The 19,218-nt window shown below is 38.9% G+C and overlaps 1 protein-coding gene across 8 annotated transcripts in view; it reads left to right on the forward strand.

The window, feature by feature from the left end:
- Positions 1 to 19,218, forward strand: part of ARHGAP23 (Rho GTPase activating protein 23) — a 216,225-nt gene that overhangs the window by 181,797 nt on the left and 15,210 nt on the right. For all 8 annotated transcript variants that reach the window (XR_015733802.1, XM_034415626.3, XM_060691605.2 and 5 more), the window contains 9 exons: positions 4,524 to 4,826; positions 5,708 to 5,769; positions 7,274 to 7,401; positions 9,778 to 9,896; positions 10,611 to 10,766; positions 13,971 to 14,049; positions 15,943 to 16,016; positions 17,331 to 17,420; positions 18,381 to 18,506. Coding sequence is in view for 7 of the 8 variants with exons in the window: in XM_034415626.3 (XP_034271517.2) it covers positions 4,524 to 4,826; positions 5,708 to 5,769; positions 7,274 to 7,401; positions 9,778 to 9,896; positions 10,611 to 10,766; positions 13,971 to 14,049; positions 15,943 to 16,016; positions 17,331 to 17,420; positions 18,381 to 18,506 (1,137 nt within the window). In the remaining variant the exon portion in view is untranslated. The remainder of the gene's footprint in view (positions 1 to 4,523; positions 4,827 to 5,707; positions 5,770 to 7,273; positions 7,402 to 9,777; positions 9,897 to 10,610; positions 10,767 to 13,970; positions 14,050 to 15,942; positions 16,017 to 17,330; positions 17,421 to 18,380; positions 18,507 to 19,218) is intronic.

A 19,218-nucleotide genomic window follows, 5' to 3' on the forward strand; every position in this document is an offset into this window, starting at 1 on the left:
TCAAGATGTGGCTCTATCATCTGAAATCAAAGGGGGTAGCAAGTAATAGGTGTTGCCTGCCAATTGGGACACTTATGGATTTTTCTGTGGGAAAATGTGCTGGGATATGTGTACCTTCTATATTAAAAAGTCACTGTATATTCCTATTGTTTATTAATAAACAGATATGAGTGCAGTGCTGTCCTTTGGCTATCAGGGATGATGAATTTATGGGCAAGTGGCACCAATGATTGTTTCTATTTTGGGGCTGCCGTGAATAGGAGGAAGTAAATCAAGCCAGGATATTACAATAAGGGTTTGTTTCATATTCAATGCAAATAGGAATTCCTGACTTGCCTCAGCTTCAAATTGTGTTCACTGTATCCCTTCATATAGGAACAAAGCCCAATTCAGTACAGCAACCTGGTTTTCTTGGAATCTGGGTTTTTCCTTATTTCCCTCTTTTTTCTGCTGCTAACCAACAATGTTTTAATGTTGGGTCTTTCTTTTGCAAGAGGCCTAAATGAATTTTCCATTATCCCTGTAGGTTCACCTCTAGGCTCTCAGACTTTGCTAAAGCTTTGCCCTTATGTAGGACATCTCATTTCTCTTATTTAATCAGAGCTAGGAAGAATCCTATATTCCTTCCCTTCTTGCTTCTGTTCCATCCTCTTCTTTGCCTTAGACTGGGCTCTTATGCTTGCTTCCACCATCTTAGCCTCCTTTTTTTTTAAATACAGCACCCTGTAAATGGAAAATAAGTTCCAATCACTAGTTTACATTGTAAATTAGAAATTGTTCCTACCACCTTTACCTATTCCTTTCCCTCTTCTGCGCTTTGGTTGTAACAGATGGGATCATCTCACAAACACACTTGTAAGAGGCTCTTTTCCTATAGATGCTGCCTTTTTTAAATGAGAATGTATCAATGTCTGTCTATTCCCAGTATCTTCTAAATCTCTAACAGTGATCCCATTAATATATCCCCCCCCCCCAGAGATGTTGTATTACTGATATTTGATATTTCATTTTTCCTCTGGCCTTTACAGTTTTAACAAATGCCTACTTTTCCCACAGTTGTAATCTCTTTGACTTCCCAAATGGTTTCTTTTTGTTTGAGCAGGAGTTTAAGGCTTCTTTAGTCCCTTTACCTTTAACTTTCCAGCTCCTTATAGTTCCTACTTTCTGGAGTAGGATTTCTTCTTCGGTATCTTCCTTTCTAATATCCTGTGACCAGTGGTGAAATACACTTACCCTTTGCTACTGGTTCGGGAGTGAGTGTGCATGCGCAGAGGCTCAAAAATAGGACATAATGACGTCTCGGCGAGTGGGCGGAGCCTCTTGCCACTGGCACTACCAGTTCATGCGAGCAGGATAGATCCGGCCAGATTTCACCGCTGCCTGTGATCTTTTTACTGCCAAGCAGTCCTCAGTCAATTCTACTGCCCTTTGACCTTTTCTGGGTTGTGCTGTTATGTTCAAAACCTCACTTTAATAAGGAGTATCTGTAGAAACTATTCTAAAATTACTTCCTCTACCACTTTTTCTTTGCTCCTTTCATCTGGCCTCAACCATTTCCTGCCTAAATCCTCTAACCTCACCCACAGTTCATGAATCTCTTCATGGTTGTTATTTGTCATAGCTTTTAAATTTCTCCCTATAGAGGTAGGAAAATCATACCTGTATAGAATTATCTCTTTAACATTACTTCTCTTGCTTGAAAGCTATTATAAGCTCTTTCCTATTAAACATAGGGCTAGTCTCATTCCCAGGCCATTTACAAGAGTTAGCAATTATCTGATAAAGTAGGCTTCTATGTCTTCTTCTTCTGACAATTTAGAGATTTTTATGTCTTTGGGAGCACCTCCCCTCTCTGCACATTCTGAAAACCGTAGAGGTGAATGTGCCCCATCTGATGACTGTATCCTTTTAAGCAAGTCTTATCAGCCTCCCTCGCCTTCTCTTCTTGTCCTCTTTTCACTCCTTTCTCATTCTGGCCTGTCCAGTGGTGGGATTCAAATAATTTAACAACTGGTTCTCTGCCCTAATAACTGGCTGGGTAGGCGTGGCCATGGTGGGTGTGGCCAGGGGGTGTGACGGGCAGCATTTGGCCTCCTGCATCCCCCCTGGGAGCAAAAATGGGCCGGAGAGGGGCATGCTTCCTGCCGTACCCTGTTTTGGGCCTAGGAGGCCTCACTGAAACTTCCTGGCAGCGAAAATTGGCCGTGGGGAGGCGCCACACCACCCGTGCCCCATTTTAGGCCTACTGAACCTCCCTGCACTTACCCGGGAGCCAAAATGGGGCACGTGGGGACTCCTGGAAGGAATGGGGAGGGAAGTGGTGGGGCCAGCCAGCAATTTAACGAATGGTTCACCCAAACCAGCTGAATCCCACCACTGGGCCTGTCTCTCTCCAAAACAGTTGTTATCTTTAATTAATGAAAGCCTTCCCTCTTGCTGTTGCTTTAACATTCCTATGATGATATTGGCCCAGGTATCTGAGCCTTTTCTGACTATTCTGCCTTCTTTGGCTTAACTACAGGCATAGGGTGGATACTTGCCTCTAATTAAGGTAAGTAGTTTTTTCTAAGGAAGAATCTTCCTTGCTACCTTTTCCATATCTGTTTGTGTGGTATACTGTAGGTTCTAGTAAAAGGTCTGGTTTCTGCAGCCAGTATGATGGCTGTTTCCTGCAATGCCTGAGCTCTACAACAGTCAACCTGCCTTTGTGTTTGCACCTAATGTTTACTTTTTCATGGCATGATATGGTTGTTGTATGGTTGTTACACTCTGTTGGACATCCCACCTCTACCACTTAGTCATGAGTTCTTTTAAGTATAACTAATTCCATGAGCTCAAAACACAAAAGAGCCAACACAACACAGGTCCCTAGACAACACACACACACACACATGCATTTACAAGCTATTTCTCACTCCACTCTTACCCACTACTATTACTAGTCCAACGACTGCTACTCTAATTGCTACTCCTTATAAATTCTACTATTCTACTATTCCTACTCTTTGTGAATACTGCTAGACAAAATTAGCTTTTTAGCTGCTTTACTTCCACACAGATACAAACATCCCCTTTCCTCATAACCATCATCTATTTCTCAGCTTTTATAGACTATGTTTCCTTACAGGTTGAGGAGAAGGCTTAAAGAGACAGAATCAAAACAGCACAAGTGCTAGTCGTTTTCTGGGCAGCCTATTCTTTAATACAGGGATTCTGTCAATCTACAACCTAGTACCCCGAAAATAAGACCCTGTCTTATATTTTTTTGAACCCTGAAATAAGCCTTGAAATAAACCCTTATTGCCACGCGCTCAAAAGCATGATTGGGCTTATTATCAGGGGATGTCTTATTTGGGGGAAACAGGGTAACATTGGAATTTTAACAAGGAAGAGGAGGGTGCAATCTATAATTGGTAAAAGAGCAATAAGAGGGAAGGAGCGCTACCTTTTACACTTAATATGTGTACATTCTGATTTGATGCAACTTATTGTTACAGGATCCAGTTGCTTTAAAAATAATACAATAAGGGTTATATTTCTGTTCTAGTAGGGAATGACAGTTATGTATTGATATGCTTTGCGTACCAGTTCTTGGAATGAATTTAAATGTTAGAAATGTTTTAATAATTAATCTAATATGTTAGATTAATAACAGTTTTATAAATAAGCAGCTATGTCAATGTGCTTGGTTTGAATTTCAGATTTAAACCAAGAAGTATAAATTTATACAATAAATCTGTTCAATACTACAAACGAGCTTTAACTTTTGAAGACTCTAATTGTTAGTTTATATTGCATTGTATTGTTAGAAGACAATTTTAATTTTGGCACCATGGTGGAATGCCAATTTTGCATGTCAAAGGGTCTAGGTTTGGCTCAGCACATTTCTAGGTAGGTCTAGTATAAAATTCTGGAGAGCTACAGGAAGGATGCTATGAATTGTTTAATATAAATCCAGATGGAAGGTTGAAAGCAAGAAATGATCATAGGATTAATCTTACGTGGCATTTGGTTTTGAGTTAAGCAAGCTGAGTCAAGCTAGTTACAATCTTTCTTAATATGGGCACCTTATGTAGAATTGCATACTGGTCATTTTTGGAAATTGAAATCCACACAGCTGCCCAGATTGGGAAACTCTAGAATACATTCATCTCCTCAGCTAAAATATTGACAGAATATAAAATGGAATTTCCATCTTAGTTACAGTAAAGGAGGGGACTAAAGAGTCTAGCTTGGAGTCTCTCCATGAGAGGAAGTGACAGAGGCCAAACTCTTGAAGCCTGTAATTGCCTGTTCCAAAGAAAATGCAGTTAATCTGGCAAGAGTTTTATAAATAGGGGAATAATAATAATAATAAGGAAATTACATTGGACTATACTTTTTCATGGAGTTGTTCTGGTTCCTTGTGCCCAACAAATTTGCATCAATCTCTCACTCTGTTTTTTTCTACACCTCTCCTGTGGATCTTCTTCTCCTCCTCACCCTTCTCATGTCTCATTCCTCCTTTCCTCTCCCCCCTGCAGAAAGTTGGCGGAGGCATCCGGCAATGGAAACGGGCCTTTGCTGTCCTGCGTGCACACTCACTCTACTTATGCAAGGACCGAAGGGAGGCTGTGGCCCTTGCCCCGCCCCCAGGTGAGGAGGAGCAGCCACCAATCAGCATCCGAGCGTGCCTGGTAGACATCTCCTACAGTGACACCAAGAGGAAGCACGTCTTCCGGCTGACGACCGCTGACTTCTGTGAATGTCTCTTTCAGGCCGAGGACCGGGATGACATGCTGGCCTGGATTAAAGCCATCAGGGAGAGTAGCAAAGCCGAGGGCGAGGTGAGAAGTAGTTCTTCTGGTGGCTTTGCCACTGGCTCTCTAAATGTACTTCTTTTAGCAGTCCCACCATTGCTTTTTCTTAATTTATTTTCCACGCTTGGGAAGAACCCAACTGCAAATGCTTCGTGTAATTATTAAGTTGTATGGCTAAGGACAGCCAAGGCTTTCCTGCAATATACAAGGGTCTCTGGATACTTTCCAGTGTTGCAACCGCTGAATGGAAACATGGCAAGGATTGTGAACATAAAGCTTACAGAGGCTTCTGAACTACGCTCACCAAAACTTCAAACAGAATAGCCAATGTGCTGCTGGAATGTGTCCTAAAGCAATCTTTGAAGGCTCATGATTTGTGTGCATATAGCGTCTTAGAATTGTAAAATCTGGGGAAGAACATTATCAAATATCTACAGTTCCTGAGTTCCATTCTAATGTGGAATTTCTGATGGAAACTCCAATTGGTTTATTATGGTGACCTCTGCTGGTCATCTGACTAAATTATAAGGTGCTCTTTCAGTTCATAATTGAGCAGAATTTATGTTTTTCTCCAGTTAGTCCTTAGACTGCAGAACAGAATTTGCAGGCGTTTCATTTCCAACAATACTAAATAGGTTCCTCTTTTTATGTAGGAACACAGGTAACTACACCATACAGTTATATATATAAAACTATTTAAAGATCAGACTGTTGGAACCGTCAGGAGTTTTTTCATCAGTAATTCTAAAAACTATTTTGATTTATTTTAACTTTTCCAAGAGAGTTGATAAAAAGATTGTTTCGGTCAAATAGAAAAACATTGAAATGAGAGTTTACCGGAGTTCTCATATCCCTTGTCTCTTTTTTTTCCCTTCCCTTCTGTATTCCTTTTTTTTTTTAATCACCAGGACCCTGGGTTTGCAAGCCAAGCACTGATCAATAAGAAACTAAATGATTACCGAAAAGTGAGGTAAATTACTTACCATCTTACTATCTTTCTCTTTGAGAATTAGCCCTTCTTCTGCCAAGAATTAAGTTTCATATTTCTTAGATGATAAATCTGAATCTGGTTTATTTCATTTGAAAATTCAGGTTGCTGAATACACCTCCATTAAAAATATTGCTTTATATATTTTTATATTTATTTATTTTATTTTATAAAATGCCTTTATTATTTTTTATACACTCAAGGCAGCAGACATATCTATTATTCCTTTCTCCTCCTATGTTCCCCATAATAACAAATAAGTGATTGGCCAAAGGTCACACAGCTGGTTTATATAGCTACAGTGGGACTAGAACTCACAGTCTCCTGGTTTCTAATCTGATGCCTCAACCACTACACCAAATTGGTTTAGGATGAACTGGAACTCTTTTCAGCCTGATCTACAGAAGTCTTTATGGTTCAGGGATTTATTATCTAAGAATGTAACAGTAGATTTTATTAATCCCTGTTTGTAAAATGAAGTTCACAAAGAATTTACACTTTATCACTGAAGGACTTGATCTCTTGAAATTTCTTTGAGGAAACTGAAAAATTAGAGAATTATATACATATACATACATCATACATACATACACACACACGCAGATACACACACACACACAGATACACACACACACACACACACACACACACACACACACACCAGTGGTGAAATCCAATTTTTTTTACTACCGATTCTGTGGGCGTGGCTTGGTGGGCATGGCAGCAAAAGGATACTACAAAATCCCCATTCCCTCCCCACTCCTGGGGGAAGGATATTACAAAATCTTCACTCCCATTCCACTCTCGGGCCAGCCAGAGGTGGTATTTGCTGCTTCTCTAAACTACTCAAAATTTCCGCTACCGGTTCTCTGAACTGCTCAAAATTTCCGCTACCGGTTCTCCAGAACTGTCAGAACCTGCTGGATTTCACACACCCCCACCCCCCCCACACATATTTTAAATTATTACAGTTTATAATCTTTTAAATATCTGGATGAAGGTCAGTTTGTAAAGGAACTTTGGGTACAGTGATCTCAGCATCTCAGTATATACAAGCATGAGGCTTTCCCCCCCAACTGGTAGGGTGGGATTCTTTTATGAAAATAGGTGGCATTTTGGGGAGGGATGTCTTTGCCTACAGCTTCCATTTGCCCATGCTTTATTTCTCTTGTTAATTTTGGTCTGAATTTATGTGTGGACAGCAATCAGGGACAAATTAAAAACGTGCGTGGAAGAACACTGTCCATACATATGGATAAAAAAATTGAAACCACTTCTGTAATTTCTGCTTCCAGTCTTGACAAAGTAGCTTGGACTTCTATATTAGCATTCCCAGAATGTACTTCATTTCTTCAAGTTTTGCCGTTAAATCAAAGGGAGCCTTGAAAAACGAAGTCCACTCTGTGTTTATACATGCAGAATATGTAGGATGGGTTATTCCTGAGTTTTGAAGCAATTTCTTGCATGGTTTTTTTTTCCCTTTCAGTTCCTCAGGGACCAAACCAGATTCTTCCCCCAAAGGTCTTCGAGTGTCAGGAATGAAGTCAGAAGGCCAGAAGCAAACAGGAATAGCTCCACCATACTCCCCACGGCAAGATGGAGTAACAGTAAAAGGTATGGAAGGCTTGTGCAGTTGCTCCAGAATGAGGGATTACCATATAGACCCACTTTCCCACCATGACACTATCTAAATATGCTAAACTACAGCTTCCATTATTTCTAGCCAATACCCATTTCTGACATTTTGTACTCTGATCCTGCTTACTAATTTCCTAATCCTCTTATTATGTGTTCCACATAATAAAAACAAAACTAAGAACAAGATTAAAATTTATAAGTTAAAAGTGAAAACCAAAGCTAAAAAACTCAGAAAGCTAAAATGTTAAGAAAGCAGAGACAGTGCTCTCAATCCACCAACCATCCTCAGGGTTGCATAGATTCTTAGACTTCCATGGTAAATGGTGGAGCCAGTTCTTAACACTCTTTTAAACAAGCAGAAGAGTGGTTTCCTCGCCTCACCCTGAAGGTAAGATGTTACAAAGTATGGTAGCAACTGCAGAGAAGGCCCTCCTCCTAGAACACACCAGTAGACACACATGCTGTGAATCCATCAATTCTTTGATCGACGAAATTCGTAGCATGCCCTCCTTGCTTGACCGGGTGAGATGTAACTGAGACAATACCAGGCACTCTGGTCCCATGCCTTGAAGAGCTTTAAAGGTGATAACACACACCCTGAATTTGGACCAATTGAATTGTTCTTAAAGTAATACCAAATTTTGTTTATGAAACAAGAAACAACTATGAAAAAGATTAGAGTATGATTTATGATCTATGACTTATCACTGTGTTTGTATGAACGCTGACTGACAGTTTATGCACCAAAAACAAATTCCTTGTGTGTCCAATCACACTTGAGCAGTAAAAAATTGTGTTGTTATCCTATCCTATCCTATCCTGTGCGATCCGATCTGATCCGATCTTACCCTATCTACCCTACCCTATCCTATCCTGTCCAACTAGACTGGACTGGACTGGACTGGACTGGACTGGACTGGACTGGACTGGACTGGACCGGACCGGACCGGACCGGACCGGACCTGACCGGACCTGACTGGACCAGAACAGAACAGAACAGAACAGAACTTTACTGGTCAAGTGTGATTGGACATACAAGGAGTATTTCTCTGGCGCATAAACTGTCAATGTGCATACAAACAAAGTGTTAAGTCATAGATCATAAATCATACGATACACTCATAATTAAGATACAGCAACAATAGATAAATCATAATATACCAATATGAGAAGATAGTAAGAAAGATGAGAGGTGAGAAAGATTAAAAGATGAGAAGTATGTGAAAGATGACAAGAATAATAGTAATACAGCCTACTACATGGTTAAATATCTTTAGACATAAGACAGTTCTGTAGGAGTTAGGTGTTTAGCAGAGTGATGGCATGGGGATCAAAACTGCTAGAGAGCTGCCATTGGCGGCCCCCTCTTGAGGCAGAATCCAAAATGGCAGCGTTGATCCAAAACCACAGTTATATCATAATGGATTCTGCTGGAGACTTGGATTCAAGTCTCTTCAACTAGGGATTCTCAGAGAATCATTTGCATTTTTGTGAATTTACTTTTTTTAAGAGTTTATTTTATGACTGCCTTAAAAATGTGTTGCATAAATTCCTTATGATAGTTTTAATAATGTTCCAAGAAGCACCCTATACTATACACTTTTTGTCCCATCTGAATCAGTTGCATAAAGATGAGTTCAAATGCATGGATATTCATATGATGACTTATAGCAGCCATTGGAGACCAAGCAGGATAATGGATTTCGCTGATTTGACTGAGGTGCATGCCCATTAGAATCTGATATCAACAGGGATAAAATTGCCAGAAATATGGGATAAAGCCTTTTTTGGGTGTCTTTCAAGTACAGAATACTTTAAAAGTACTTTTATTCTCCAGTTTTTAGAAATGGTTTGTGGTCTTGACATTATACTTTTAAAATTGATTTTGAGATTATTTTTCATTTTAATATCTGATTTGAATATATTCTGATATATGTATTAATTTTTTGTTTGTCATAAATCTGAAAATTCATATCCTCTGTAAGGCAGGTTATGAATTCTATAAAATAAAATGCGATTTCTTACTCATCTCACATTATTTCTTCTCATAATATCTGGACTACATAATTTTTTCTGTTATCAATATTTTTGCTATATTTCCCCCTTTCTATTTTGATATCTTCTGCCCTGTTGGATTCTTTGTTTTAAAATATTCATCTTTAGCTTGCTTATATCATAGGAACATTACAAAGAAACCTTATCACTAAGTATCCTTTTCCCATTTAACACTTTTTTCATAAAGTTGTCCTTTGATACATCTTTGACTGATCTGCTGTTTTTATTTTTCTCTACCATTTCTACTTCTCAGTTAATGGTCTTCTCTTTTTCTCTTATTCTCCCTCTTCTGTCCAGATGACAGTGTCCCTCAGAAAGCACCTTGGGGCATCAACTTAATGAAGAAGAGCAAGAAACCTGTTCCAAGAGCATTTGGTATAAGGTTAGAAGACTGCCAGCCAGCTCCTGACAACAAGGTAGTCTTTTCAATTGCACTTGGTCTTTTATTCTGCATAAGAAAAGAACGGTGTCTTGGGAACTTTGTTAAGGGAAAACTGTTATCACTTCAACATGTCCAATAATCTGCCACGGGATCTAATTTGTGAGCCTTCTGCTTAGAACATAATTACAGCTTAGCCTGTTTTCTTAGTTTAGTAAACATGTAGGCAAGTGTATGCAGGGAAAGAGATCTATGTTGAATTGGGAAATGGGGAATGGCAGTAAAGGACATTGAGTTTTGATCTAATGGGAAGAACTGGATTGCTCAAACATAGCGTTATTTCTTGACGAATATCCACATAACATGTTCCTATATAAGAAAGATGGAACATAATGTAGCAAAATTAACATGGCTTGAGATCTGATTGGAGCATTATATTGTTTGTGGTTCCTTTGGAAATGTGAAACTCATTCCTGAATTTCATTCCCACTTAAAAGACAAGAATCCAAGCTTTGAACATGGATTCTTTAGTAGTCAGATCTGGAAGGTGCTCCAGAGTACTTGGATTTGAGTTCTGGTAAAAGAAATGTGCTTGGAATTGAAAATATAATATATATATGATATATCTTTGGGGCTAGTCAAGTGGTTTAGGCTTCTACTGCACCAATTGCTTCTACTGCACAAAAAAGGATCTTGATTTTTAAGGTTCCCAATCCTGGTACCAGTATCTTTATCATCTTGTCTTCCACAGAAAATCCCCCTGATTGTGGAAGCCTGTTGCAAGGTAGTGGAAGACAAAGGTTTGGAATACATGGGCATCTATCGAGTCCCAGGGAACAATGCTGTGGTATCCAGCCTACAAGAGCAACTAAACAAAGGGGCAGCAGAAATCAACTTGCAAGATGAGGTGAGAATAAGATTGCTTAGCTCATCATCTGCTCTCTTCACTGCTATTGAAAAAAATACCCCAGTACTATTAGATAGTACTGACACCTAGCTGTCATTTGCTTATAGCACATGTGTTTACATATGAGGCATGTATTGTTGCGGTGCAGATCCAAAGCCAGTCCACAATGGCCTTTCCACATGGCGAGATAGGCGGCAAATAAATAAATAAAAATGTATATCAGAATTATTTTGAGCACTTTAAACAGTTTGTACTCCAGGTTCTGGATTGCAACTTTCATTTCCTGGGTCAGCTTGGCAACAGGAGTTCTTGCTCAAAACAATGGAAATTTAGAATCTTAATGCATCAGAATAACACAAGGTTATGTAAGCTTACTCTAAAGTCCTTTATGAAAGTGTAAATATTTCCTTCTGTTAATCTTATGTGCAGACCTAGGGAAAGTAGGGAATAGACTTCTTTAGTAGAAAACTACCAATATACTTACAAATTCATAAAATGCAGCTTCCTACACTGTGTATACAATTATTAGGCAAGTTGTATTTTAGAGGATTAATTTCATTATTGAACAATTACAGTGCTCTCTTAAATGTTAATAAACCTCAAACCTGAATATTAAGAAAATAAAAGTGAGGTTTTGGCTTTCTTAGGAGACTATCTATGTGTGCACAATTATTGGGCAAGTATTAGTGTGCAGATTTATTATGCAACTAAATGAAAAACAAAAATGTTCCCATTTCACTCATTTATTTTCATCTGTTAAAGTGAGAATAATAAACAACTCCAAATATACAAATAAACATTTCTGACATTTCAAAAATAAATAAATAAATCAGTGACCAATATAGCCATCCTTCTTTTCAATAACAGTCATAAGCCTTCCATTCATGGAGTCTATCAGTTTCTTAATCTATTGACGATCAACTTTTTGTGCAACAGAAACCACAGCCTCCCAAGACATTGTCCAGAGAGGCGTACTGTTTTCCTGTACTGTAAATCTCGCATTTAAAAAGGGCCCACAAGTTCTCAATAGCGTTTAGAACAGGTGAGGAAGCGGGACATGTCATTATTTTGTCATCTTTAAGGCCTTTACTGGCTAGCCACACAGTGGAGCATTGTCCTGCATAAAAATTATGGTCTTCTTGAAAGATGCAGACTTTTTCCTACTTTTACCACTACTTGGAAGAAAGTGTCTTCTAAAAAATGGCAGTAGGTTTGGGAGTTAAGTTTCAACCCAAAAAGCTCCAACTAGCTCATCTTTAATAATACCAGCCCATACCAGTACCCCAACTCTACCTTGCTGGCATCTGAGTTGAAGTGGAGCTCTGTTCCCATTATTGATCCATCCATGGACCCAATCATCTGGTCCATCAAGAGTCACTCTCATCTCATCAGTCCATAAAACTTTTGAAAAATCTGTCTTCAGATATTTGTTGGCCCAGTCTTGCCACTTCAACTTATGTGTCTTGTTCAGCGGTGGTTAGGTTTCAGCCTTTCTTATCTTGGCCATTTCTCTAAGCATTGAACACCTTGTACTTCTGGGCACTCCAGGTAGGTTGCAGTTCTGGAATATGACAGAACTGGAGGATAAAGGGTTCCTGGTATTTCACGTTTGATTCCACTCATATCTTTGGCAGTTAATGTGCATCTTTTTTTCGCAACATGTTTTTTCTGACCCTGTTGACTATTTGCAACAAAACGTTTGATGGTTCTGTGATCACGCTCTAATATCTAAGCAATTTCAAGAGTGCTGCATCCCTCTGAAAAACTTTTGACTTTTCAGAGACCGTTAAATCTCTTTTTTGGCCCATGTTGCCTGAGAAAAAGAAGTTGTCTAATTATTATGCACACCTTGATATAGGGCAGGGGTCGGCAACCCACGGTTCCAGAGCTACAAGCGGCTCTTTGGACCCTCTGCCGCAGCTCCCTGTCCCATCACTAGTTTGCCACGCCTCTCATTTCTTTTTTGGACTCCAGCCCGAAGCGGCAGGAAGCGAAAGCTGCCTTACAGGGAACCTTTGCTCCTACACTCTCCTCCCCCCCCCTCCTCTTGTAACCCCCTAGCCAGCAGTGGCTGAGCTGGAAGTGTGCGCATGTGTGGAGAGACCCTCCTTAAGCAAGCCGCTGCCCACCCCTGAGCTTTGGCACTCGCTTGAGGAGGGTCTCCCTGCGCAAGTGCACGCTCCCAGCTCAGCCACAGCTGTCCCAGGTATCCTGAGAGGAGGAGGGGGACGGAGCGAAGCTGCCCTGTACCTGCCTTCACGCCATATTTGCACATAAGGCAGCCTTCGCTTCCTGCCACTTCAGGCTGGAGTCTCCTTGCACGTGTGAATGCTCCCGGTTCAGCCACAGCTGGCGAGGGAGTTATGAGAGGAGGGGGAAGGGGGAGGACGGTTACCTGAAGGGGGGGGAGGGACACACACACACACACACACACACACACACACACACAGACAGACACACAGAGTGATACACAGAGAGGGGGTGAGAGAGACATAGAGAGACACATACAGAGTGATACATAGAGAGGGGGTGAGAGAGGAGAAGAGAGGAGAGGGACAGACATAAAGATACAGAAAGAGGGAGGGAGAGGGGGAGAGAGTCATAGAGAATAGTTTTGTGGCTGGTTATGCGTGGCTAGGTGGTCATGTGACTGGGTGGGAGTGAGTGTCATCGAGTTGGCCATGCCCACCCAGGTTTTGTGGCTGCCAGTGTGCTTTCTTTTTCTGTAGGAAATGGGTCCAAGTGGTTCTTTGAGTGTTTAAGGTTGCCGATCCCTGTTATAGGATATTGATCTCCTTAGGTCACATCCTCCTTCATTAGACAAATACACATCACCTGATATTCTTATATCCACTAAGCATTCAAGTTTACATAGTTTGAAAGTGAAAAGTATGCATAAAAACAATGATGTTGTCAAAATACTCACTTGCCTGATAATTGTGCGCACAGTGTATTATAACTTGCCAATCCAATTAGAAAAAGTAGATGAAGCCAGTGAATGTTGGTTACCCTGGCCAGGGCCATTTGCCTTCTTTAAAAATCTTGGAAAAATAAATAGTGCAAGTTTTTTTTAAAAAAAAATGTTTGATCTCAACATGCTTTACGGTGTTTGGGAAATGTAAAATGTTTTATGTGAAATATAAATGAAAATCAAATGAAAATCAAAATAAGTATCAAATAACTCTTTCCATTCTCCAACCCCAGAGATGGCAAGACTTGAATGTTATTTGCAGCCTCTTGAAGTCCTTCTTTCGGAAGCTCCCAGAGCCTCTGTTTACCGACGGTGAGTGATGGCGGTCTATTATCCCTTGGCTGCTTTAACAGTCAGGATAGCAAGATGATTTTTCCAAGAAATTCAGATAGGAAATATTAACCTTTGGTTTCTAATGGACTCTGTATTTTTCTGGTTGATTCAGAGCATAGTTTCTCTCTTGCCCAAGCCATAGCTGGTAAATCACATTTGTCTTAAGAGGTGTAGAAATTGGTATTACAAAATCCCTCAGGGTTCAGCTTCAGTTTCATTTTTCAAGAACTGATAGAAAGGACCTGATTCAGGCTTTTAGGGCCTGAGTTTCAATTGGAATGTGATTGTGGGAAAAACTCTTTACTTCTCTGGTAACTTGCTATTGTAATGCAGTTCTCACAGCTGCACATTCCATGCTTCAACTGTGGTAATAATACCACAGTGCATATTACTGCATAGTAACATGTGTTGTGTGCTGAGGTAAGGACTAGCTCATCTAATTATTTTAGAAGAAGATGGAGAAAAGAATGCACTGGTAGTTATGGCACAGTGGGAGGGTTGATTAAACCATAGATAGTGGCAAGAAACCAAGAAGGGAAAGTGATTTCTTTCCCCAATGTCTGAAATTCTTTATGTAATACTTTTGCTTCCTGCAAAAATCTATTTTCTTTCACAGGAAATAAAGAATTTCCAAATGCAAATATCCAAGCTGCCCTGGGTTTAGCAGGGAGAGAGAAAGCATAGTTTAATTTCAGGAGGGAAGAAATCAAATGTTTTATCCAGGCAAGTTGTAAAGTTCTCAAGAAGCCTGCTAGAATTATATTCTCCCAAACTAGTAAGGCTGAAATTTTCCCAATTTATCTCTTATTTCCAGGTCTCAAAAAAAACTTTGGCACTCTTTGACCTTTTCAGGTCTATTCACTACAATCTATAAATGAGATTTTGTTAAGAAAAGGGGCTGCATGTTCCTTATGTTCAATTAAACACTGTGTAGTTGGTAAAAATGTGTCAGACTCACATGGCAATACATGTTTATTCCCCAAATTCTCTATTTGCGTCAGGTCAGGGATGAATTCAAATAGTTGATTGCAGGAACACCATCTTTTTCAGGCTGAGAATAACATGAGGTCTATGAAGCTGTGCTGGAGGAATCCAGTCCATTGCTGGATGCAGTCATGGAAGAGAATAGGATATGACAAGAATAAATAAATAAATAAATAAATAAATAAATAAATAAATAAATAAATAAATAAATAAATATTTATAATATATAAATATTATATAAATATTTATAAATATATATTTATATATTAAAGAAATTCAGTTAATATATATTTTTCCCAAACAACCAAACTTTGGGGAGGTCAAGGTGTATCTCATGTTTTAAATTTCTAAATAGCTAAGAAACAGTTACCTTAAGATAGTTTTTCTTTTCAGATATGCTATATTATTTAGGTCCCATTACTCATAGGCTACAGATAATTTAGTCATGATACCCAAGATTTATTTTTTAATCCCATCTTTCTTTTGGAAAGTGTTTAAAATCACACCTGGTTTTTCAGAAATTTGTTTATTCCCCCCCCTAAATACTATGCTGTACTTGTTCATGGCTATGATAAAAATGAATGTTGTGTCCCTCCTCTCCAAATTTACAGTCAAGTGTTTTCCTAATTATTCTTACCACTTAAATCTAACACAGAAATTAAATAAATTAAACAAATTCAGAATTTCAGATTTAAGAAATTAAATTAGTAAGTGAACTCAGAAATTAGCAGCAGCTCTAGATACCTTAACTCCCAATCCCAAAGCTGAAACTAGATTGTAGAAATGAATGGTCTTTCAAGATGTATTTGGAATCTCAATTATTCTGAACTGCTCAATTTGTTTTGTCCTAAAATGATACCGCAAATCAGAAATGTTTTTCTTTTCAAGATAAATACAATGACTTTATTGAAGCCAACCGGATTGAAGATGCCAGTGAAAGGATGAAGACCTTACGCAAACTGGTAAGTCCTTGGAAGTTCCTGCTGGCTTTTTTCCTTGGAGAACTATATGGGGAAATGTCAACATCTGGTCCCTGCTTTGAAACAAAAGGCTGCAGTTCAGTGATAGAACTTTATTAATTTACTTACTTACTTATTACTTACTTACTTACTTACTTTATTTACTTATTTACTTATTTACTTATTTACTTACTTACTTACGTATGCATGTATGTATAGGGGGGATGGAGAGTATCCAGGATAGGATGCCTGAGCCTCTTCTGTATGCTTTCTGCACTCCAACAAGGAACAACCTTCATAATGAAAAGTAACACTTCCTTTTATGCTGAAGATTCAGTCTCTAGCGTTTTAAACTAGCCAGAGATAGATTCCCATCAGAAGTCATTCTGAACCACTGAAGATTATATTGAGCTTAATATATCTAGGCAGCGAGTGCAACTTCTGACCACCAATACATCAGCTTCATTGGACACAACTAGACCGTAGAATACTTACTTTGAATCCTTATATCTCACATTGTGCAACTTTAAAAGAAGGTACTGTTGTACAGAAAGACCCAGATTGCTCTGTTATGTTATTTTGTGTAAGATTAATCTTGAATATATAAGAGAGAAAAGACATGTGAACATACAAATCAGTCTCCTGTAGTAGGGGATAGAATGGGCTTGTAATATGCTTGCTTAATGCAGATCTGTAAACTGGTATTTTTATTGTATATATCACTGCCAAGCATGCTTCCCTTCCCTTTCTTTCCTCTTTTCCCATGTATTAAAAATCACTGTATCATTACTGGCGGCTTCTCAGTTCCTTTATATGTCTTTTGAAGTTTTTCTATTTTATTTTCTTAAGAATTGAGAACATGAAGCATTCTTCATTCAATTGAAAGCCATATGGGTAACTAATTTAAAATTAGCTGGAGGTGAGAATGTCACACAGCATTAATGCAAGAAATAGTGGGCAGTACTAGGGCAAGAAAAACATACTTTCCCAAAAAACAGAGAACATGTAACCATTAAGAAACATTGTCTAGCCTTGTCATAGTGCAGGACATACAGATATAGATATTATTGATATGCTTTAAAAATTCTTATAAGAGTAAATATACACTAGGGAAGAACAGTGGAATTCTAGAGCTGACATGTTCCTATGGTACCACTTCTTTTGTGTCACTTTTTTAAAAAGTAAAATAATGAATTGAAACTAGAGAAGAAGATTGAAATTGGAATAGAATTTTGCATTAGCATCAGTCATAAAATGAGACAAATAAACACTCCTGACTGATTTTTTTAAACTATATTTCTTCCATCTCTGATTCAGATCCGGGATTTGCCAGGCCATTATTATGAGACCCTCAAGTTCCTGGTGGAACACCTCAAGACAATTGCAGACCATTCTGAGAAGAATAAGGTAATGTTTGCTCACTGCACCTGCCTTTCCTTCATGTATGGATTGGAGGGGTTTAAAGTGGCTAATGATACAGCTGTGGTCTGGCTTCTGGTCCGTGGTCGTGCCCGACCACAGCTGCATCATTAGCCACTTTAAACCCCTCCAATCCATACATGAAGCAGACTGACACCCACCATGAAGAGGTGGCATGGCCACGAACATGAAGCCAAACAACAGCAACACAGCTCACCAGCTCAAATCCCCCTGCTACTCAGACTAACCCGAGCACAACCAAGCCCCCACCTAAACAGAACACACACCCATCCAATCAGAGCACAGCCAACCCCCATCCAATCAGAGCACAGCCAAGCTCCCACCCAATCAGTTCACACCCCCACTGGCAGTTAAAAGGAAGAAACAGCTGCATCACACACATTGCTCCTAGAAGCACGAAGCCAAAAACACCAGCCTGAAGATGACGAATGAGACTTCATTGCCCATATGGTATTTTAGGCCTGTTTCTTGAATGATTCTGTTTGTAGTCTTTATATAAAAGTACATTTCTAAATTCCCAATTTGCTCCCTTCCTTACCAAATTTCACAAAGAGATATCTGTAGTGAAAGAGCTGTATAAATAACAGACTTTCTAATTCCCCCATTGTACTAGGAGAATGTGAAATGAATGTGCTAATTGCAACATCCTTTCCTGCTACATGAACCCTGCTGTACTTGTTTGTGTTCCGAAGAATTTAAAAATCTGACTTCCCTGAATCTAAATTGCCCTTGAATTTGGCTCTTTGCCATATTTGAAGCAGTTCTTTGTGGATGAGGTGCATGAAAAAAAATAATAGGGCTTTCTTAGAACTCAAAGCAGAGAGGCTAATGTGACATGAATGCAGAGATAAGATGTATAACTTCACTCCAGCCTTGTTGACAACTGATCATCTTATAGAAACAAAAATGCAATGGATTTTATTGTAGATGGAGCCGCGGAATCTTGCCTTGGTATTTGGTCCCACGCTAGTTCGAACATCGGAGGATAACATGACTGACATGGTGACACATATGCCTGATCGCTATAAAATTGTGGAGACCCTCATACAACACGTAAGGAGCAAGAGGGGTTTGGATCTAGGATCTAAGTAGGATCTAAGAGGGGTCTAATTATATATATATATCAATTATGCAAATGAGTTGTTCTTAAAATTGTCTTCAGAAATCCTTGCTTGATGTTGTCATTAAATGCATCATCAAATGAATCCCAAGTATTTGTTGGGAAGATTCTCAATGTGGGGAAGATTGCTTTGTAGAGGGAATGGAGAATGTGTGATCTGCTAGATATTACTGAATGACAGGTACTAGCAGCAGTATTTGTAATTCAGGAGCATATGGGGAGTCATACTTTCCCCATTGCTGTTTTAAATAAATTAAGGGCAGTAATAATACTAAAGAGTCAAAGGGAAATAAAATAATAAGACCCTTTATTAGAATATTAATTCTGCTAATTAGTAGTACCCAGTTCTTTATTTAATAGTGTGCAAATCCTTCACCTTGAATTGTAGTGTTCAGTTACAGGATTGATTGCAAATAGTTCAAAGGATTTCTATTTTTACATAATAATTTTAAAAACCCTTTGTATTGTTTTATTAGAGTTGTAAAGATATACTTCAATAATCCCCAGTGATCATTAGGGCAGAAGAGGGGAATTTATTTACTATGCCTATATGATCATGCTCTTCATAAATAGTATATGGTATTTCTACGCAGCCTATTTCTTCAGAAAGTTATGTTGGTGTACACCATTCTTTTCTCTCACTTT

The sequence above is a fragment of the Pantherophis guttatus genome, chromosome 4 (assembly GCF_059756535.1).
Source record: "Pantherophis guttatus breed Tessera chromosome 4, ASM5975653v1, whole genome shotgun sequence".
Taxonomy (NCBI): Eukaryota; Metazoa; Chordata; class Lepidosauria; order Squamata; family Colubridae; genus Pantherophis; species Pantherophis guttatus.